The 19397-nt window shown below is 38.6% G+C and overlaps 1 protein-coding gene across 6 annotated transcripts in view; it reads right to left on the reverse strand.

Annotated features, from left to right (window-relative positions):
* Positions 1-19397, reverse strand: part of ptar1 (protein prenyltransferase alpha subunit repeat containing 1) — a 110377-nt gene that overhangs the window by 86306 nt on the left and 4674 nt on the right. For 3 of the 6 annotated variants that reach the window (XM_051696047.1, XM_051696045.1, XM_051696043.1), the window contains exon 5: positions 17619-17853. In XM_051696047.1, the coding sequence (XP_051552007.1) occupies positions 17619-17853 (235 nt within the window). Of the gene's footprint in view, positions 1-9286; positions 10846-15735; positions 16104-16372; positions 16740-17618; positions 17854-19397 lie in introns of those variants that run through there. The other 3 variants (XR_007897012.1, XM_051696044.1, XM_051696046.1) reach the window with 3 other exon arrangements.

Below are 19397 nucleotides of genomic sequence, written 5' to 3' on the forward strand. Positions count from 1 at the left end.
AAAACAGATGACCATTTTCCTCGGACGGTCAAGTGTATGTTCAGTGAGACAAGCTCACTTGGAGGCACGTGAGAAACACAACATAACTTCCTCAGTCCAATGATTTTATGAAAGACATCGCTTGTTGTGGGCATGTAGATATTTTGCGGTCATCCTTAGTATCTATTCTCAATTTGGCCGGAAACAGTGCAAAACCGATCCTCTGTCGATGCAAGAGTTTTTTGAAGGAGTGTTATTCCACAAAATAAACTCCAGCCGCTAGGCGGAACCAATACAAAAAGAAACAAAAATGGCGCCCAGCTTCCTCAGACAGTCAAGTGTATGTACAGCGAGACAAGCTCACTTGGGGGCCATATGAAAATTACCAAATGGTTTACTCATCCCATTGTCTCTATGAAAGACAATGCTTGCTGTGGGCATGTAAATATTTTGCGGCCATCCTTAGTATCTATTCTCAGTTTGGCCGGGAACATCAGTGCAAAAGCGATCTTCTGTTGATGTAAGAGTTTCTTGTATTCCTTGAATCGATCACATTTCTCTTGTTGAATTCGCAAAATCTGGGAACAAGAAAATGCCGTGATTCTTCCAAGAAAGCTTTCCTTTGCTCCTCGCATCGCATAACACGAGATCTTTATCGGATGATCTCAGAAATTTGGCCAGAATTGATCGGGGCCTGTCTCCCTCAGCGGATCTGCTCGCTCGATTTCCAGCTTATGGCCCGTTATGTCGAGCAGACTCGGGAAGTGCTCGTCTAGGAATTTTACCATATCTCAGCCCTCCTCATGCTCAGGAATTCCAACAATTTGGACGTTGTTTCGCCGATTACAATTCTCCAAATCCTCCAGTTATTCCCAAACGCGTCCCAAGTCTATCTTGGTCACTAGCGGATTAGCAGCTAATTCCCTCTCCGATGACTCCAGATAATCGATCCGTCTCTCGACGTCCCCGATTCTTGAAACCAACTCAGAGAATTTCGTTTCCATCGCAGTAATCAATCGACATATTACAGCAAGATCCTCTAAGTCAGCAACAACTTTCGTCAGCATCAGAGACATGCTCGCCAGTTGGCGTTGAATTTCTCCCGCTGCACCGTCCAAACCGAGTCCCTAGGCTGTCTAAGGTATCAGCTTGAGCACGCAAGTGTCTTTTAATATCTCCAGAGCCCGAGGATTTTGAATTCTTTGACATGTTGACTTCAAAAAACAGATATGTAGTAGGATGTATCGAATCTCACCGGTTTATGACATAAAAATAATTAAAAACTAGCAAAGTGCGCAGAGCTCGCCGTTTACACGTCCACTCTTCGCATGGCGTCACGTGATTCTAGGAGTGCTGTTTTTATGGAAATCCAAAATACTGACCCAAGTAGAGTTTAATTCCCTAAACTAACGCTGGTTTCACAGTTGCCCAGCTGTTACGAATCGGAGTCCACTGAGAAGTTAGCAGCGTCCTGCCCCGCAGTCGATACTCACTCAGACCAGAGAATTTTGTATCCTGTTATTCCACGCTAGCGATTCTACCATAATACCCATCACATATCTAGACTTATGATGCAGCATAATAACTCAACCGGACTCCAGTTTCTCTTTGTCTCGTTTATTAGTATACGGTCGGAGAGATCTCTTTTCAGTAGAGACTCCAGAACAAAATAATTCAGCAGCTTATATAGGTTATACTGAATCACACATGTTCTTGTTACTTCTGACATATATGCATGCATCAATACGTGCGAGTTTGACGCAGACAAGGTAGACAGTTCCCGCTTTTGTTAGTCAATATATAAAAAGTCTGTGGAAACTTGCAGTTCCCTATATTCCCAGACATACATCATGTTCCAGTCATCCTCTCTCCCACAGGCCTAACTACGTCTCAAAAAATATTTCTTTGCCATCTTATGACTCTTTCTCTCACGCTCATTACTTAAGAATCTCATGCTTGTCCCCCCGAAAAATCCATCAGTTTCCCCCCTCTAATCATCATTAATGCGATCATTAATATCATTAACATATCTTGCAACACGTTTTGTTCCTACTTGTAAGCCATTTCTAAAAACAGGGCACTTCCTCATATTCATTCTCCACTCTTTCTCCCATCCATATAACATGCTCGTCTCCCCCTTACATAGACATAGAAACCATCTGTGCATACTGTTCATTCCTTACACCCACTACTTCATTAATCATCTTTCCCACACATATGTATACATTTTATAGCACACATAACTACAATTCCTGCAATTACAAGAGTTATTAATACTGTCATAAAAAAAAACTTCAATAATGGCCCAAATACTTTGCCAAATACACTGTAGAAGAAATTTGTCAACCAATCCCATGATGTACGGTATTTTGCTTGTTCATCTTGCCACAGCCCATCTCGCACCATCGTCACGTCTTCCAGCACCTTGGAGATGTTACTTCTGTCAAATTTGTAAGGTGGAATAAAAGTCAGACATTCTTTCACAATTTACATGCGCACGCCCCCCTCTGCTACTAAAGCCCCATCCAAAACAATTTTATTTTCTATGGTCATTTGCCAAAGATAGCCTACTTATAATTTTAAATTGTCGAAGCCAACTGGGTATCGTTTGCATACCTGAACAACTCATAGTGGATTCTATTAACCCAATTTATCGAATCCGTTAACACTTTATCGAATAAAAGGCTTTCCAGAATTTAGACAAATTCTCCATTACTCCATGTGTGATGTGGAGAAGAACATGTGTACGCATACAAAATTTTTGTTAGGCTCATATCTTAGCAGTAGTCCTATAATTTAGAAATACTTTCAAAACAAATTTAGCTCATTGTGATGTTGTTTGGTGTTAGATGAGTGGTCATGATGAACAAGCACTTCTCTTTTACTCTGAGAACAACAGTTGGATCTAATAAAGTCACACAATTATCAACAGCAACACACAAATGAATACAACAATTCCAATGGTGAAATTGAACCATCTGCTGGCCCACATCAATTCCTACGTATGCTGATCATCTCGACGACCCCACATCTTCACCAGGGTGTACTCTTTACGAGACGTTACAATGGGCTTTTTCTCTGATAGGGTTTGCAATGATACATGAATCCAGGTGTCACATTCAGCGATCTTTACTGAAGTATTTGAAGTCAGGAAGACCTGCTGTGGGCCCAACCACCTTGGACTGTGCCACGCCTTGCTTCAGAGGTCCATCACCTCGAATCACTGCCCTGGTTCATATGAATCTAGTGACTCAGCACCTTGGACTGGTGATGCGGCTTTAACCGGTGAATGAATAGCTTTGATAGTTCTGGTTAAAGACAACATACTGTATAATTTTCCATCTGCTCGTTCAGCCCCGCAAAACTCTCCTGGGGATGAGAATCGATTCCCGCTCACATTGGCAACCTGTGAAAATGTGGACTGAGGGCTGTCCAAGCTCCCTCTCGAGCTCTCAATGCCATTGCTTTACACGAATTTTTTTTGCAGTCTGTTTCGCTTTTTCCACTTCTCCATTTTGAGGATGGTAGGCACAGTGAGTTTTCAAATTTACTCAATACGTTTGCCAATTCAGTAAACACTTTATTTACAAAGTGAGTGCCATTGTCAGAAGACAATTTTTAGGCACTTCCCATTTTGGAATGACTTTCTACATGGGAAACTCTCAGCCCACATATAAAACATCTCAACAAAATCACAAGACAATATTTATTCTCTTGACACAATGTTAGTTCAATGAAGTCCACAATATCCTGAAAAGAAAACTCAAGTGGGGTGGACGAAGATTGCTTACTTCGTCTTCCCACTTTATTCGCTGTGCATATGTGACAGTTTTCTAAAAAATCTCTCTGCCACTGTTGTAAAACCTGGAGCCACCCAGGATGTCTCAATCAGTGTCATTAATAGCCATTTTTTGAGGCATGTTCTGCCCCATGGGCCCATTTTTTTAAATTAGGATACAGCTGTTTTGGCAAAATATGGCTTGTTTGCCTTAATGTCCCTTTAGACACCAACTTCCACTCTCACTCCCACACCCCCCTCTGGTTAATGTGAACTGCATGAGGAAAACACATTTAATGTGTGGAATATCACCAGGTTTAAACATGACAACACAGCTTTGATGGCCGCAGCTACTAAACATAGGCACTGTGACATTACCCATGTGACAGTGTCTAATCGTTTAGAACAGTATGCATTTGGGCAATGTTGGTCGCCATGGGGTTTGGTTAAAACCGCAGACATGAACGCCCTCTTTCTCAGAATCAAACAGATTGAACAATTTGGATTAATCTGGCAGGCCTAGACATAGTGCAGTTGAGAGAGCCAATTTCAGTTGCTCAAATTCAGAATGTAATTTTTCTGTCCAATTTTATTTATCTGTCATTTCTGTAGCTCATGAGCTGCTGTAAGAAGAGGACTGGAGATCTCATATATTTTTGTTCTAGTTTTAAACACCAGTTTAAACCTGGCTAAGATTATTCAGCCTAAACGATTATCCAGGGTCTGCAGTAGCCTGCACTTAGGAAAGTGATCATATAAAGCTCTAGTTGTTTTTTGTTGTTGTTTTTTTTGGTAGGTTACCTGTAAAGTTTTATTCTTTTACTGCCTGCTGATCAAAATCAGCCCCCGGGGTAGGCACATTTTAGAGGTATGAGAGATACTGTTGAACAAAGCCACTTATATGCTTTTGACACTTTGTGCCCATTTCCTGTTTAAAGGAGAAGTAATGCTGTGTTGCATTTGTCTTGGAAGTCAGAGGTCGGGACTTGGATCGATGTCGTATCAATTAAAAAAAAACAAGATGGCAATATAACGCTGTACCAGACTGTTTTAATTTTGACTGACATCCTTGTCAAAACTGCCTGCACACTCCTGTACTCTGAAAGAACGGACAGGTTTTTTGTCATAATTTTCATGAATTCTGAAATATTATACTAGAACTGTTCTGATGACCGCACTCATTTAGCTATATCCAGCTAATTCCTTGTGGTTTTACCTATTTATACATCTGGGTATTTTCCCTCCTATTAGTATAGTTTAGCTTGAGAGGATATTATTGCAACAGAAAATCAGAGAGCTGCCGTGAGACCAGTAAATAACTTAAACAAGCTCTTGTTTTGCTTTTTCATTATTTGTTCAGAGTCTCGAGTAACCTTCTTACCAAGATATACCATGACAGCTTACAGTGTTTTGTTTCAGTTCATTTGAAAAAGAAAGTGCATGTGTCCTATGTGGTTGAGGGGTTAGCAGTTGGGAGTTTAGGGTAGGTCAGGAGACTGTTGGGATGGCCACCAGGGCAACATTAAGGAGCCAAATGGCTATTTTTAGTCGCCAAATCACAGAACTGCTCGATTTAGATTGCTGTTCAGAAACAAGATAGAAAGCCGAAGAAAAGGAAGACAGTTGATAACCCATTAATCGGAGGTTTAATAATCAGTATATTTTGTTGAGAAGATACAGTTGTGCTCAAAAGTTTGCATACCCTGGCAGAAATTGTGACATTTTGGCATTGATTTTGAAAATATGACTGATCATGCAAAAAAAAAAAAAAACCTGTCTTTTATTTAAGGCTAGTGATCATATGAAGCCATTTATCATCACATAGTTGTTTTGGCTCTTTTTAAATCATAATAATAACAGAAATCACCCAAATGGCCCTGATCAAAAGTTTACATACCCATGAATGTTTGGCCTTGTTACAGACACACAAGGTGACACACACAGGTTTAAATGGCAATTAAAGGTTAATTTCCCACACTTGTGGCTTTTTAAATTGCAATTAGTGCCTGTGTATAAACAGTCAATGAGTTTGTTAGCTCTCACGTGGATGCACTGAGCAGGCTAGATACTGAGCCATGGGGAGCAGAAAAGAACTGTCAAAAGACCTGTGTAACAAGTTAATGGAACTTTATAAAGATGGAAAAGGATATAAAAAGATATCCAAAGCCTTAAAAATACCAGTCAGTACTGTTCAGTCACTTATTAAGAAGTGGAAAATTCGGGGATCTCTTGATACCAAGCCAAGGTCAGGTACACTGAGAAAGATTTCAGCCACAACTGCCAAAAGAATTGTTTGGGATACGAAGAAAAACCCACAGGTAACCTCAGGAGAAATACAGGCTGCTCTGGAAAAAGACGGTGTGATTGTTTCAAGGAGCACAATACGACGATACTTGAACAAAAATGAGCTGCATGGTCGAGTTGCCAGAAAGAAGCCTTTACTGCAGCAATGCCACAAAAAAGCCTGGTTACAATATGCCCGACGACACCTTGACACGCCTCACAGCTTCTGGCACACTGTAATTTGGAGTGACAAAACCAAAATAGAGCTTTATGTTCACGACCATAAGCACTATGTTTGGAGAGGGGTCAACAAGGCCTATAGTGAAAAGAATACCATCCCCACTGTGAAGCATGGTGGTGGCTCACTGATGTTTTGGGGGTGTGTGAGCTCTAAAGGCACAGGGAATCTTGTAAAAATTGATGGCAAGATGAATGCAGCATGTTATCAGAAAATACTGGCAGACAATTTGCATTCTTCTGCACGAAAGCTGCGCATGGGACGCTCTTGGACTTTCCAGCACGACAGTGACCCTAAGCACAAGGCCAAGTTGACCCTCCAGTGGTTACAGCAGAAAAAGGTGAAGGTTCTGGAGTGGCCATCATAGTCTCCTGACCTTAATATCATCGAGCCACTCTGGGGAGATCTCAAATGTGCTGTTCATGCAAGACGACCAAAGACTTTGCATGACCTGGAGGCATTTTGCCAAGACGAATGGGAAGCTATACCACCTGAAAGAATTTGGGGCCTCATATACAACTATTACAAAAGACTGCACGCTGACATTGATGCTAAAGGGAACAATACACAATATTAAGAACTAAGGGTGTGCAGACTTTTGAACAGGGGTCATATAATTTTTTTCTTTGTTGCCATGTTTTGTTTTATGATTGTGCCATTCTGTTATAACCTACAGTTGAATATGAATCCCATAAGAAATAAAAGAAATGTGTTTTGCCTGCTTACTCATGTTTTCTTTAAAAATGGCACATATATTACCAATTCTCCAAGGGTATGCAAACTTGAGCACAACTGTAAGTTTGAATTCCCTTTTGTCTCAAATGTTCACACCCCTTTCATAATTTATACAAATATAAGAGACATTTTTTGTTTGTTTGTTTTTTAGTACTGCTCTTCAGAATCTACATTACAGATATTTACATAAAGTATAGTATGCATATAGTAGTGTGCTGCCTTCTTGAGCATCAATGAATGTGTGCACCTTCTGTAATAGTTGTGTACAAGTCCCTCAATTGTCCTTTGTGTATATATATATATATATATATATATATATATATATATATATATATATATATATATGAGATCACACACACACACACACACACACACACACACACGGCAAAAGTTTGTAATAATGTACAGATTTAGCTGTTTTGGGAGGAAATTGGTACTTTAATTCACCAAAGTGGCATTCAACTGATCACAGTGTATAGTCAGGACATTACTGATGTAAAAAACAGCACCATCACTATTTGAAAAAGTCATTTTTTGATCAAATCTAGACAGGCCCCATTTCCAGCAGCCATCACTCCAACACCTTATCCTTGAGTAATCATGCTAAATTGCTAATTTGATACTAGAAAATCACTTGCCATTATATCAAAACATTGCTGAAAGCTATTTGGTTCGTTAAATGAAGCTTAACATTGTCTTTGTGTTTGTTTTTGAGTTGCCACAGTATGCAATAGACTGGCATGTCTTATGGTCAATATTAGGACAAAAATGGCAAAAAAAGAAACAGCTTTCTCTAAAAACTCATCAGTCAATAATTTTTTTGAGGAATTAAGGCTATACAATGCTTGAAATTGCCAAAAACTGAACATTTCATACAAAGGTGTACACTACAGTCTTCAAGGACAAAGGACAACTGGCTCTAACAAGGACAGAAAGAGATGTGGAAGGCCAGATGTACAACTAAACAAGAGGATAAGTACATCAGAGTCTCTAGTTTGAGAAATAGACGCCTCACATGTCCTCAGCTGACAGCTTCATTGAATTCTACCTGCTCAACACCAGTTTCATGTACAACAGTAAAGAGAAGACTCAGGGGTGCAGGACTTATGGGAAGAATTGCAAAGAAAAAGCCACTTTTGAAACAGAAAAACAAAAAGAAAAGGTTAGAGTGGGCAAAGAAACACAGACATTGGACAACAGATAATTGGAAAAGAGTGTTATGGATCTTAACCCCATTGAGCTTTTGTGAGATCAGCTAGACTGTAAGAAGTGCCCGACAAGACAGCCACACATTTGGCAAGTGCTACAGGAAGTGTGGGGTGAAATGTCACCTGAGTATCTGGACAAACTGACAGATAGAATGTCAAGGATCTGCAAAGGAGTCATTGCTGCACATGGAGGATTTTTTGATGAGAACTCTTAAGTAGTTTAAAAAAATTTTTTTTAAATTGTAATAGTAATTTTTCACATTATTAATGTCCTGACTTACATTGTGATCAGCTGAATGCCACTTTGGGGAATAAAAGTACCAATTTCTTTACATAAGAGCAAAATCTGTACATTATTCCAAACTTTTGGCTGCCAGTGTGTGTGTGTGTGTGTGTGTATATATATATATATATAAAAAAAAATTTCAATTGTTTTAAAATATTGCCTTTGTCTTTCTTTATGGTTACCAGATGGCCCAGACACAGAGACTACAAGAGTGCAAACTGAATGAAATCCAAGATACAGTTAATTGTGCACGATCAATAATTACCAGAAGAAAAAAGTGGTACACAATACGGGACTTTTAATTAAAAAGAAGCCAGAAAATCACTTGGGACTCTTATTTTGAAATGTCTGCACTCCCAGTTGTGAGCTCACTGACGGCTGGTTTGCTGAGAAAGTGAATCTGATTCAAACCTTTAACCTGAGCTCCTGAGTTTAAACCCTCAGTTCTTTTCGGGTGATTCATGAAAGAGTAATTTGAGAGTCACGACTGGGTTTATTGTTGTGTGTGGTGCAGTGAGCTCATCATCGTAACAGAACGGGTGAAAAGCAGCTCGAGACACACTGGTGCGCACTCTAAATATGTATTCAATAACTCACAAGATGATATCTGACGAAACCGCATATGAACGCACACAACCCAACTGTCGCCAACGGCGACTAGATTTTAAATTATTGTCAAAACCAATTATTTTTGGTCGCATTGGCACCCATTTTAGTCGCAGTCTGGAGCCCTGCAGGGGGTGAGAAGTTGCGGCAGGGGAAGGGAGAGTTCATGGCACCTTGGTCGCTTAAAGTCCCTTGCCCAGTGGCTGGGTTTTCTGGATAGGGCCTGCTTCTTGTCAGCTTGCCACACCCTCCACATCTCTGCTTCCCCTTCTGATCTCAGGTTCAGTCCTTCTCCTGTTGGAGGAACATAAATTGTGCCACACCTATGCAGGCTTTGGCATTAGCATTCTTTTTTCCAGCAAGAATTTCAGCCGGCTGTTTCTAGTGGCAGTGGAAGTTTTACTTCCTCTTCTTTGACAGCTACCCCTCCCTTCGTTCCCCTCAACTCTTTTTGCAGCATCAACGAAAAAAAAAGTTTCTCTCTTTGTCTGTTTTTGTAAGAGGGAGTATAAAACTTAATTTTCTCCTTCTGTGAAATGACATTTCATCGCTTTTTGTCTTAACAAATCCAAGAGCAAGTTTCACCAGGTCTCATCAACAGTTCAACAATTTCAAGTTCCCTTACCAGTTACTTCATTGCATCTAAATACAGGAGTGTTACTTTATTTTATTTCTTTTCAAAATTAATCTTAATATCTCTATATGTTCAGCTGTTGTTTTTAAAATAATTTATTCTTTATTCATTATCAACATCAGAATGTTTACCTAGAAAATCCCAAATGTTTACATAGCAACCTGGTCAACAATTCCCCAAATTCCTCAAATGTATCTCTTTTCTCCAAATCTATGACCAGTCTTATTTTAATAATTTACATTAATTTGCATTTTTATAGGCATGATAAATTACACATCAACCAATTTAACATTCTCAGATTCAATTTCCTGTACAGAGTTGAAAAATTAAATATATTTTCATCCCTTCATATCTTTTGTTCCCCGTCAATACATCTCTGTGTGCACACACACAATTTTGATTTAATTGATTGACTTATTATGTGCCTAATGACATCTTATTTCTATTTAAGATTCTCTCTATGCATTCCTTTCACTTTTTGTACTGAAAGAGTAAAGGAAGGTTAGTTTTAAAAATAACATTCTCTGTGTACACCGCTTTTGCTGCAGACACAAAAAAAAACACAGAACGTCTGAGGCTTGAGCCATCAACAAAAACATCAGATGTTTGAGAGGATTGTTGAGAGGCCTATCAGGTAAACCTGTCCTCTTGTCTAAATGTTGCCATCATCCTCTAACGAGAGGATGTATGCTCGGTTTAGCATGGTGCACCACTTCAAAATTACCCATGACATGGTCAGAAAAAACCTTTTTATCAAACACAATTTGAATTCATTCTATTTTTCTTAAGATTAATATCAATTAGAATTCAATTTAAGGCCACGACTGTCGTGGAGTAATTATTTCTGAATATTCAAATTTCATAGTTCCAGTTTTTTCAATTTAAAGCATTTCTCAATTTCAAAAAAGAAAATGGAGTCGGTCTCCTACCTTGGGTTTCTATGTCCTTTTAGCCCGTATTGGGATTCTCCTCTCCGCAGTCATGGGTCCCCAATCTCTTGGTTTGTGGGAAATAACTTCCTTAGCAGACTTCTTTAGTCTCTTCAGCAAACAGAGGTCCCCATGGCGGTGGAGAGAAGACTTCCCTGGGCTCGCCAAACTGTTATGGAAATCCAAAATACTGACCCAAGTAGAGTTTAATTCCCTAAACTAAAGCTGGTTTCATAGTTGCCCAGCTGTTACGACTCAGAGTCCAATAAGAAGTTGGCAGCATCCTGCCCCGTATTCGATACTCACTCAGACCATAGAATCTTGTATCCTGCTATTCCATGCTAGCGATTTTACCACAATACCCATCACATATCTAGACTTATGCTGCAGCATAATAACTCAACCGGGCTCCAGTTTCTCTTTGTCTCGTTTATTAGTATAAAGCCAGAGAGATCTCTTTTCAGTAGAGACTCCAGAACAAAATAATTCAGAAGCTTATATAGGTTATGTTGACTCACACATGTTCTTGTTACTTAATTCTGATGAAACACAATACAAGGATAAAAATATATGCATGCATATTAATACGTGTGAATTTGACGCAGACAAGTAGACAGTTCCCGCTATGTTAGTCAATGTATAAAAACAGTATGTGGAAACTTGCAGTCCCTATATTCCCAGACATACATCATGTTCCAGACATCCTCTATCCCACAGGCCAAAATACATCTCAAAAAACATTTCTTTACCATCTTATGACTCTCTCTCATGCTTGTCACCCCCAAAAAAATCCATCACACTGTACAGAAGCTTAACTGGTTTTGGTTTAGATCTGTATTTGTATCTGTTTGTTTTCCACAATGGTGCATTTGTGTGCTTATCCTGGATGTCTCAACTGAGAGAAGAACGTGAGATTATGTCCGTAACATACCAACACAAATACGTCACACAAGAGATCACGTGAACTCCGCCCTCTCGTGAAGCTTACCGGAAGCGATGGTTTATGGTTAAAAAGTACTTAAATATTGATATTTTTCGCACCAAAAGTGATTGTGTCACTTTTGAAGATATTAATTTAACCGCTGCAGTCGTATGGATGACATTTATGCTGACTGTCTGTGATATTTGGAGCTTCAAAAGTCCACTTGCATTTTAAGGACCTACTGAGCTGAGATTTTTTTTCTATTTTCCTTCAGATCTGTTCTGCTGAAGAAATAAAGTCATACACACCTGGGATATCATGAGGGTGAGTACATAATGAGAGAAATTTCATTTTTGAGTGAACTATCCCTTTAACGATACATGCCAACTCTGTCACCAGCAGTTAACTCAAAATGTTAACATTCCAGATGATAATATATTTCTGCAGGATAAGGTGTGAGACGCTGCAGCATTGCTATGGTTATCACCTGTCAGTCATCGCAATTTCAGGAGTATATCCTGTATTCTGTACACATTTGGAATTAGGGGTGGGCGATCTTATATCACAATATCACTAATTTTATATCACGATTACGATATATATTAATATATAGTTAAATGTTTCATTAAAAAAAATCAAAAATTGGTTTATATATTAAAAACCATATTGTAATTAGGGCTGCACCTAACGATTTTATCGATTAATCTAACGATTCTTTTTCTGATTAGTCGATTAATCTAATGACTAATTTGCCGACTATTCTAAAGATTTTTTATAATTATTTCTTGATTAATATAACAATTGATTACCCCAAAATAAATATACAAAACTTGTCTCATTAATATTTCAATATTTTATTAAATCATCTTCTCTTAAACACAAACGAATGTACAAGAAACAAAGTGTGCACTGCAGGGCATTATTCTGCAACAAAAAACAGTGTTACTATGAATGCAAACTTTAATACAGTGAAAAAGACACTCTATTAGAATAACAAATATATTATATATATATATATATATATATATATATATATATATATAAAAAAAATTTCCAACATTCTTTTGAATGTCCATGTACTAAAATAAAATATTTCATGTCATAAGTGTACCTTCATTAACTATTAGTATTATTTTGAATGGCCATGGAAAATGAAGCAATGTTATAATTTTACCTGGTCACAAATAGTAGTCCGTTAATTTACCTGATGAACTTTCACCTTCTGCTGACCCTTTATGCTTCGCAGAGCTAATGTGTGCTTCTAAATCACTTGCACCTTTATTAGCAACTGACACATAAGTGCCAGCTTTACATGTCATAAATTCTGCTTCCCACGGATCTCGACCTGGACGAAAGCATGGGAATTTTGCTCAAATCTTCTGTAAATTTGCACTTTCGTTTGGCCATTGTTTCCACTCAGCTGTCATTTGCTGCTACTGTCAAGCAACTGTTTGATGCCGAACACAACAGCGCTTCGTGCGTTCGCGGAGAGATTGACAGGCAGGAATTTGGCCAATAGTTGCTGCATGCCTCTTATAATTGACCAATTGGTGTGCGAGAAGGCGGGACTTACAAAGAGGGGTTAAAGCAATGCAAATATGCGTGCACACACAATGAAGTATTAGACCAGATGCACATCATAATGCAACTAAAGCCAAATCCCGGCCATTTTCGCAAATTTAGAAATCCCGGCTGGACGCTTTTTTAAGGTCTGAAAAAGAGGACATGTCCGGGAAAAAGAGGACATATGGTCACCCTACGTTAGCAGCGGTGTAGAAATATCCTGTATTCTGTACACATTTGGAATTAGGGGTGGGCGATCTTATATCACAATATCACTAATTTTATATCACGATTACGATATATATTAATATATAGTTAAATGTTTCATTAAAAAAAAATCAATAAAAATTGGTTTATATATTAAAAACCATATTGTAATTAGGGCTGCACCTAACGATTTTATCGATTAATCTAACGATTCTTTTTCTGATTAGTCGATTAATCTAACGACTAATTTGCCGACTATTCTAAAGATTTTTTATAATTATTTCTTGATTAATATAACAATTGATTACCCCAAAATAAATATACAAAACTTGTCTCATTAATATTTCAATATTGTATTAAATCATCTTCTCTTAAACACAAACGTTTGGCCATTGTTTCCACTCAGCTGTCATTTGCTGCTACTGTCAAGCAACTGTTTGATGCCGAACACAACAGCGCTTTGCGCGTTCGCAGAGAGATTGACAGGCAGGAATTTGGCCAATAGTTGCTGCATGCCTCTTATAATTGACCAATTGGTGTGCGAGAAGGTGGGACTTACAAAGAGGGGTTAAAGCAATGCAAGTATTAGACCAGATGCACATCATAATGCAACTAAAGCCAAATCCCGGCCATTTTCGCAAATTTAGAAATCCCGGCTGGACGCTTTTTTAAGGTCTGAAAAAGAGGACATGTCCGGGAAAAAGAGGACGTATGGTCACCCTACGTTAGCAGCGGTGCAGAAATTACTTTTAACATGGGGTGATGAGGAAACATTTAGAAAATCAATTTAAAGTGACTACTACTTACAGAAACACGTGTTGTAATACTAATATGTCATGCTTTGGTGGAGACAAAAAGTAAACAGGACTTACGGTGCTGCCTTGCTGCCGTCTTGACAAAGCGCCCGGGATGCTTTCGCTTCAAGTGTTCGTTCATGGCGGTTGTACTGCTGTGATAAGCCATTTCCAATTTGCACAGCTTACACAGCACCACATTGTTGGGTCTCTGGCTAAAATACTCCCATGCTTTAGATGACCGTAGGCGAGTTTTTTTTAGCTGCAGCTTGTTCTTCGGGGAATCCATGCTTAAACCAGGCGCTGCCATTTTAATTACTCCATTGCGATGCGCCGACGCATGTTATGCAAATCGACGTATTTCTGTAATGACGTCGATGAATCGTCCCAGCCCTAATTGTAATGCCTATTTTTGAAAAATCCAGTCACTGAATTACAGTTTTTCTCTATCGATTTTACGCATATCTCCAAACTCAGGTCACTGCTCTCAAAAAAATTAACACAGCCATCTGAAAACTTTGTAAATGTACTAAACAGATTGTGCATGTTTCTTGATTTTCCTCATTTTTTCGAAACACTACATACAAATTTCTCTGATCCAAAACTCATGCTTTCAAAACAATTAACACAGACGACTATATTAAAGTAATATTCTCAAATGCACATGTCAGGTTGCCAAATCCCTTCATATTAATATCGGCTGTGTTAGTAATGCACACAGCAAAGAAAATGCAATTTACTAAACTTTTCACACAACTATCATGACTCTGCTATCTATTAAAGGGGTAAAATATGAAAATTCACAGCAAACAAACAATGAGGAAGATGAAGAATAGGTAGAGTGGGTAAAGAAAGAGAAAATCTGAGGAAGAAGTGATGAGAAAAGGGAAAGTTTTCTCAACTCTTTCAGGTGTGTGCATGGAAAGACTTCAGGAAAGACGGTGTAATGATGGTGAACAGAAAGAGGACATCAGGGAGGAAGATTAAAGAAGGCTCAGATGATCTGCGAGTCCCTCTAATAATTGATCGTGTTATGAATTATGGTCTCTCTAAGACAGAGTGTTTGGCCTAATGTGAGCAGATCTACAGTGACTTCAATCTCAACAAAAATGAAGAAGAGGGAGGAATGGCATTGGAAGAAGAAGAGCAGGGACAACTAGAAATTTAGAGACATTTTATAACACATGGAAAAAGGTCTTTATGGTGGATTTTTATGATAAATGTGTTAATTCAATAGTAGAGTTGTGTGTCTATAGCTGAACATGTTATGAATTTAATAGAGAACACATCTATTGTTTTGATATTAGTATTTCATTTTAATAAATGCATTATCAGAAAAGAATAGATTGCTTCATTATGCAGTGAAATGTATTTGTTCTGCAAATTTGAGTGTCTGTTTCTACAGCTGTGTGAATTGTTTTGAGAGCACTGATTATAGTTTGGAGAAATGTATAAAATCGACTGAGAAAAACTGTAAATACTTTATAAATGAAAACTACTTTCTCTTATATAATTTTCTCTTTATTTGGAACATGACAAACATAGTCAGAGTAAAAAAAGAAAAAAAGAAAAAAAGAAAAAAAGAAAATAATTGGTGGTATTCAAAAAGTGGTAATCAACCTTACCACAATGCTAAATTTCACATTTCAGTGTGATGTTGACTGTTGACTAGTATTATTATTATAAAACACTTAATAAGGCTCTTAATGGTTTGTCATCTCTGTAGACAATATTTGAATATCTAAAAAGTTTGTTTTGTAACATCTAACATCATTCAAACGTAATTTTATTAACGGTGATGTATAGTTTAAAAACAATCTGCATGACAGATGACACATAACTGTTGGTGCATGACACATTGTTTTAGCCGTTTTCCTCGTAGGTGTTGGTTAGAATGTCAGGCTCTCTTGCCGTTTGAGATGTTTGACTTCCTCCATAGTACTTTAAAGTAAAAAAACTCAACTCAGTAGAATTCAAATGGGTCAAGCAAGTTTTTAAGTTTGTGATCGAGAGAAACCGGGCTGAGTAGCCAAGTGTCTATGGAATACCCAATCTGGAAACCTGCTGGACACGCGTGCACTTTCATGCTTCAAAGATAGCATGCATGAAAATCACATGAAACAGCTGCATGTGTCTGATGAGAAGCATATTCAGAACATGAATTTAATATAATTGAACTTGCTTCGGTGGCCCGTAATTTCACTTGAGCGGCCGCCGAAAAATTGTCAGTACCTAAAAAAACCCTGTTTCTTCAATTCTGTCAGTCTCACATAAAGCTGCTCAGCCTTCCTCCTCCATTTTTCAGACAGTATGTGTACCATGTACAACAGAATGAGGTGCACATTTTCTTGCCATGTGGCGGTGGTTTTGCGTAACCACGATAGAGAAGATAATCCAAAATTTCTACTGGTTGTCAAATTTCTACCAGTTTATCATGTCTACTGGTATATCGCCCACCCCTACTTGGAATTATAATTTAGTGGATTCGCTCCCAGTTGCGGTTGTCGCTCTCGAAACTTTGTAGTGTGAACATGGCCATAGTGACTTCAGCTTCAATCAGTTATGGACTTAACACACCTGAAAGTACAACAGAGATCTAAAATTGGGAATTTAGACTGAAGAAAATGTTCTACCGAACAAGACTTCACCACTCTAGAGACGCAACATGCAAGCAGCATTACTGCCCTTGCTGCAACCCAATTACTCCTAAAATAGCCAATGAATAGCTTAGATTAGGTTCAATTCAGTTTTGTCCTAGATCATTAAATCTACAGGCACATTATTTTCATATGAGGGCCTTAAGCTTGGATTGAGTCCTATAACATTTGCCTAATTTAACATCCAATTAAGAAAGGGTAAGCACACATCAAAGGTCTGACACTCAGTGACCTCGCAAGAGCCAAAAAGCTCTCCTGACTAACAACGCTCCAGCCCTCGCTGCAGTCTCCAACAAAATATATAGTTTGTGACAGGCTTTCTAGTGAGTGAGGCCTTGTTTACACCTGATTTTAATATCCATCTCAGGTTCTGATCCCAAGTGGTCATGTGAGAAGGTCACCATTTACACCTGGTATTAACATGCATCACAAATGCATCTCCTGTGAATATTTGTGTTTGGATTACTTACTGGACCTCATTTGCACCTGTATTTAGCACTGACCACTTGTGCTGAACAGAGTTAAAGGCTTAGGTAAGCCTCCATAAAAATTTGCATTGCAACACTACATAATTTATCATCAACCTTATAATAAATGTGTCAGGTTGCTTTCCCTATAACAACACTGATGATTTATAGTGTTACATCTACAGTGGAATACATCATTGCTCGCAGTAATCAAAATGACAATTGTAATCAATGAGATGTACGTAAAGCGACATTTAGCAGACATATTTCCCATTATTAGGTTAAATTATAATGAATTAGAGCAGAAAGTCACAGTGCACTGACCAGCCTACCTTGAGATTGCATTTGACCATGTTCTGCAGCACCCAGATACGATGGGACCAGGCATTGTAGTTGCTGGGGTAACGGCCAGCTGCATCTGCGCAGACCCTCATCTCCTCCTGCAAGGCTCTTTGCAGCCGCTCACATTGACTTCTCCTCTCAGCGTCACCCCTGGGTTCAGCCTGCTCCTTTAAATCCAACCCAGAGGGAGAGCAATCCTTCTGCAGCCACTGCAGCACCCACCGCCTGTGTCCAAAATACAAACACTCATCATAAATTTACACTACCAGTCAAATGTTTGGACACGCCTACACATTCATTATTATTACTATTTTCCACATACTGACTTTTTGAATAATGATAAAGTCTTCAAGAATATGAAATAACAATGGAAATTTGAGTATGGGATTCATAAAGTGACCAAGATTCTTCAAAGCAGCCATTCTTTGTCTAGATTGCAGTTCTGCACACACTGGGCATTCAACCAACTTTGTGAGGTTTTATTAAAAGGAGGTCCCATGCATGTTAGGCACTTGTTGTCTGCCTTCACTATGTTGTTCAACATTCCATTTTTATTTTTTTTAAATATAAAATGTAGTTTTGTTAAGAAATTCATAAGTAGGCATTCTCGCAACAGTTCTGAGCTGGCCCAGTTTAGGCTATGATGTTTTTATATTTTTGTGCAAGCATGCTCCAAGTCCAGGCGCAAGTGGGTTGGCGAAATCGGGCGCGCAAAGCGCTAATGGGCTAGGTGAAGTGCAATTTCATTCTGAGGTTCTTCTCCGGTTATTGCACTGTCTGCATCCTATTATATAGTCCATTTCCCATCAAGCAACGTCAACATAAATCAAGACAGCCCATTCATAAGAATCTGGTTGTGTAAATGGGCTGTATGCAATGCATACTCTTATCTGTGACTGTATTGTCGCCTGTGGTGCCCAGAACCGTATCTGTACAGTTTATGTTGTATGTTCTCTCTGTTACTATTGGCTCTCATCCTGCTCGCCCGTGTCTCACCTGCTTTAAATACACTGGCGGCCAAAAGTTTGGAATAATTGTTTTGGAAGGAAATTGGTACTTTAATTCACCAAAGTGGCATTCAACAGATCACAAAGTATAGTCAGGACATTACTGATGTAAAAAACAGCACCATCACTATTTGAAAAAATTATTTTTTGATCAAATCTAGACAGGCCCCATTTCCAGCAGCCATCACTCCAACACCTTATCCTTGAGTAATCATGCTAAATTGCTAATTTGGTACTAGAAAATGACTTGCCATTATATCAAACACAGTTGAAAGCTATTTGGTTCATTAAATGAAGCTTAACATTGTGTTTGTTTTTGAGTTGCCACAGTATGCAATAGACTGGCATGTCTCAATATTAGGTCAAAAATGACAAAAAAGAAACAGCTTTCTCTAGAAACTCATCAGTCAATCATTGTTTTGAGGAGTGAAGACTATACAATGCTTGAAATTGCCAAAAAACTGATTTCATACAAAGGTGTGCACTACAGTCTTCAAAGACAAAGGACAACTGGCTCTGACAAGGACAGAAAGAGATGTGGAAGGCCCAGATGTACAACTAAACAAGATCAGAGTCTCTAGTTTGAGAAATAGAAGCCTCACATGTCCTCAGCTGACAGCTTCTTTTAATTCTACCTGCTCAACACCAGTTTAATGTACAACAGTAAAGAGAAGACTCAGGGGTGCAGGCCTTATGGGAAGAATTGCAAAGAAAAAGCCACTTTTGAAACAGAAAAACAAAAAGAAGAGGTTAGAGTGGGCA

The sequence above is a fragment of the Myxocyprinus asiaticus genome, chromosome 4 (genome assembly GCF_019703515.2).
Source record: "Myxocyprinus asiaticus isolate MX2 ecotype Aquarium Trade chromosome 4, UBuf_Myxa_2, whole genome shotgun sequence".
In the NCBI taxonomy this organism is placed as follows: Eukaryota; Metazoa; Chordata; class Actinopteri; order Cypriniformes; family Catostomidae; genus Myxocyprinus; species Myxocyprinus asiaticus.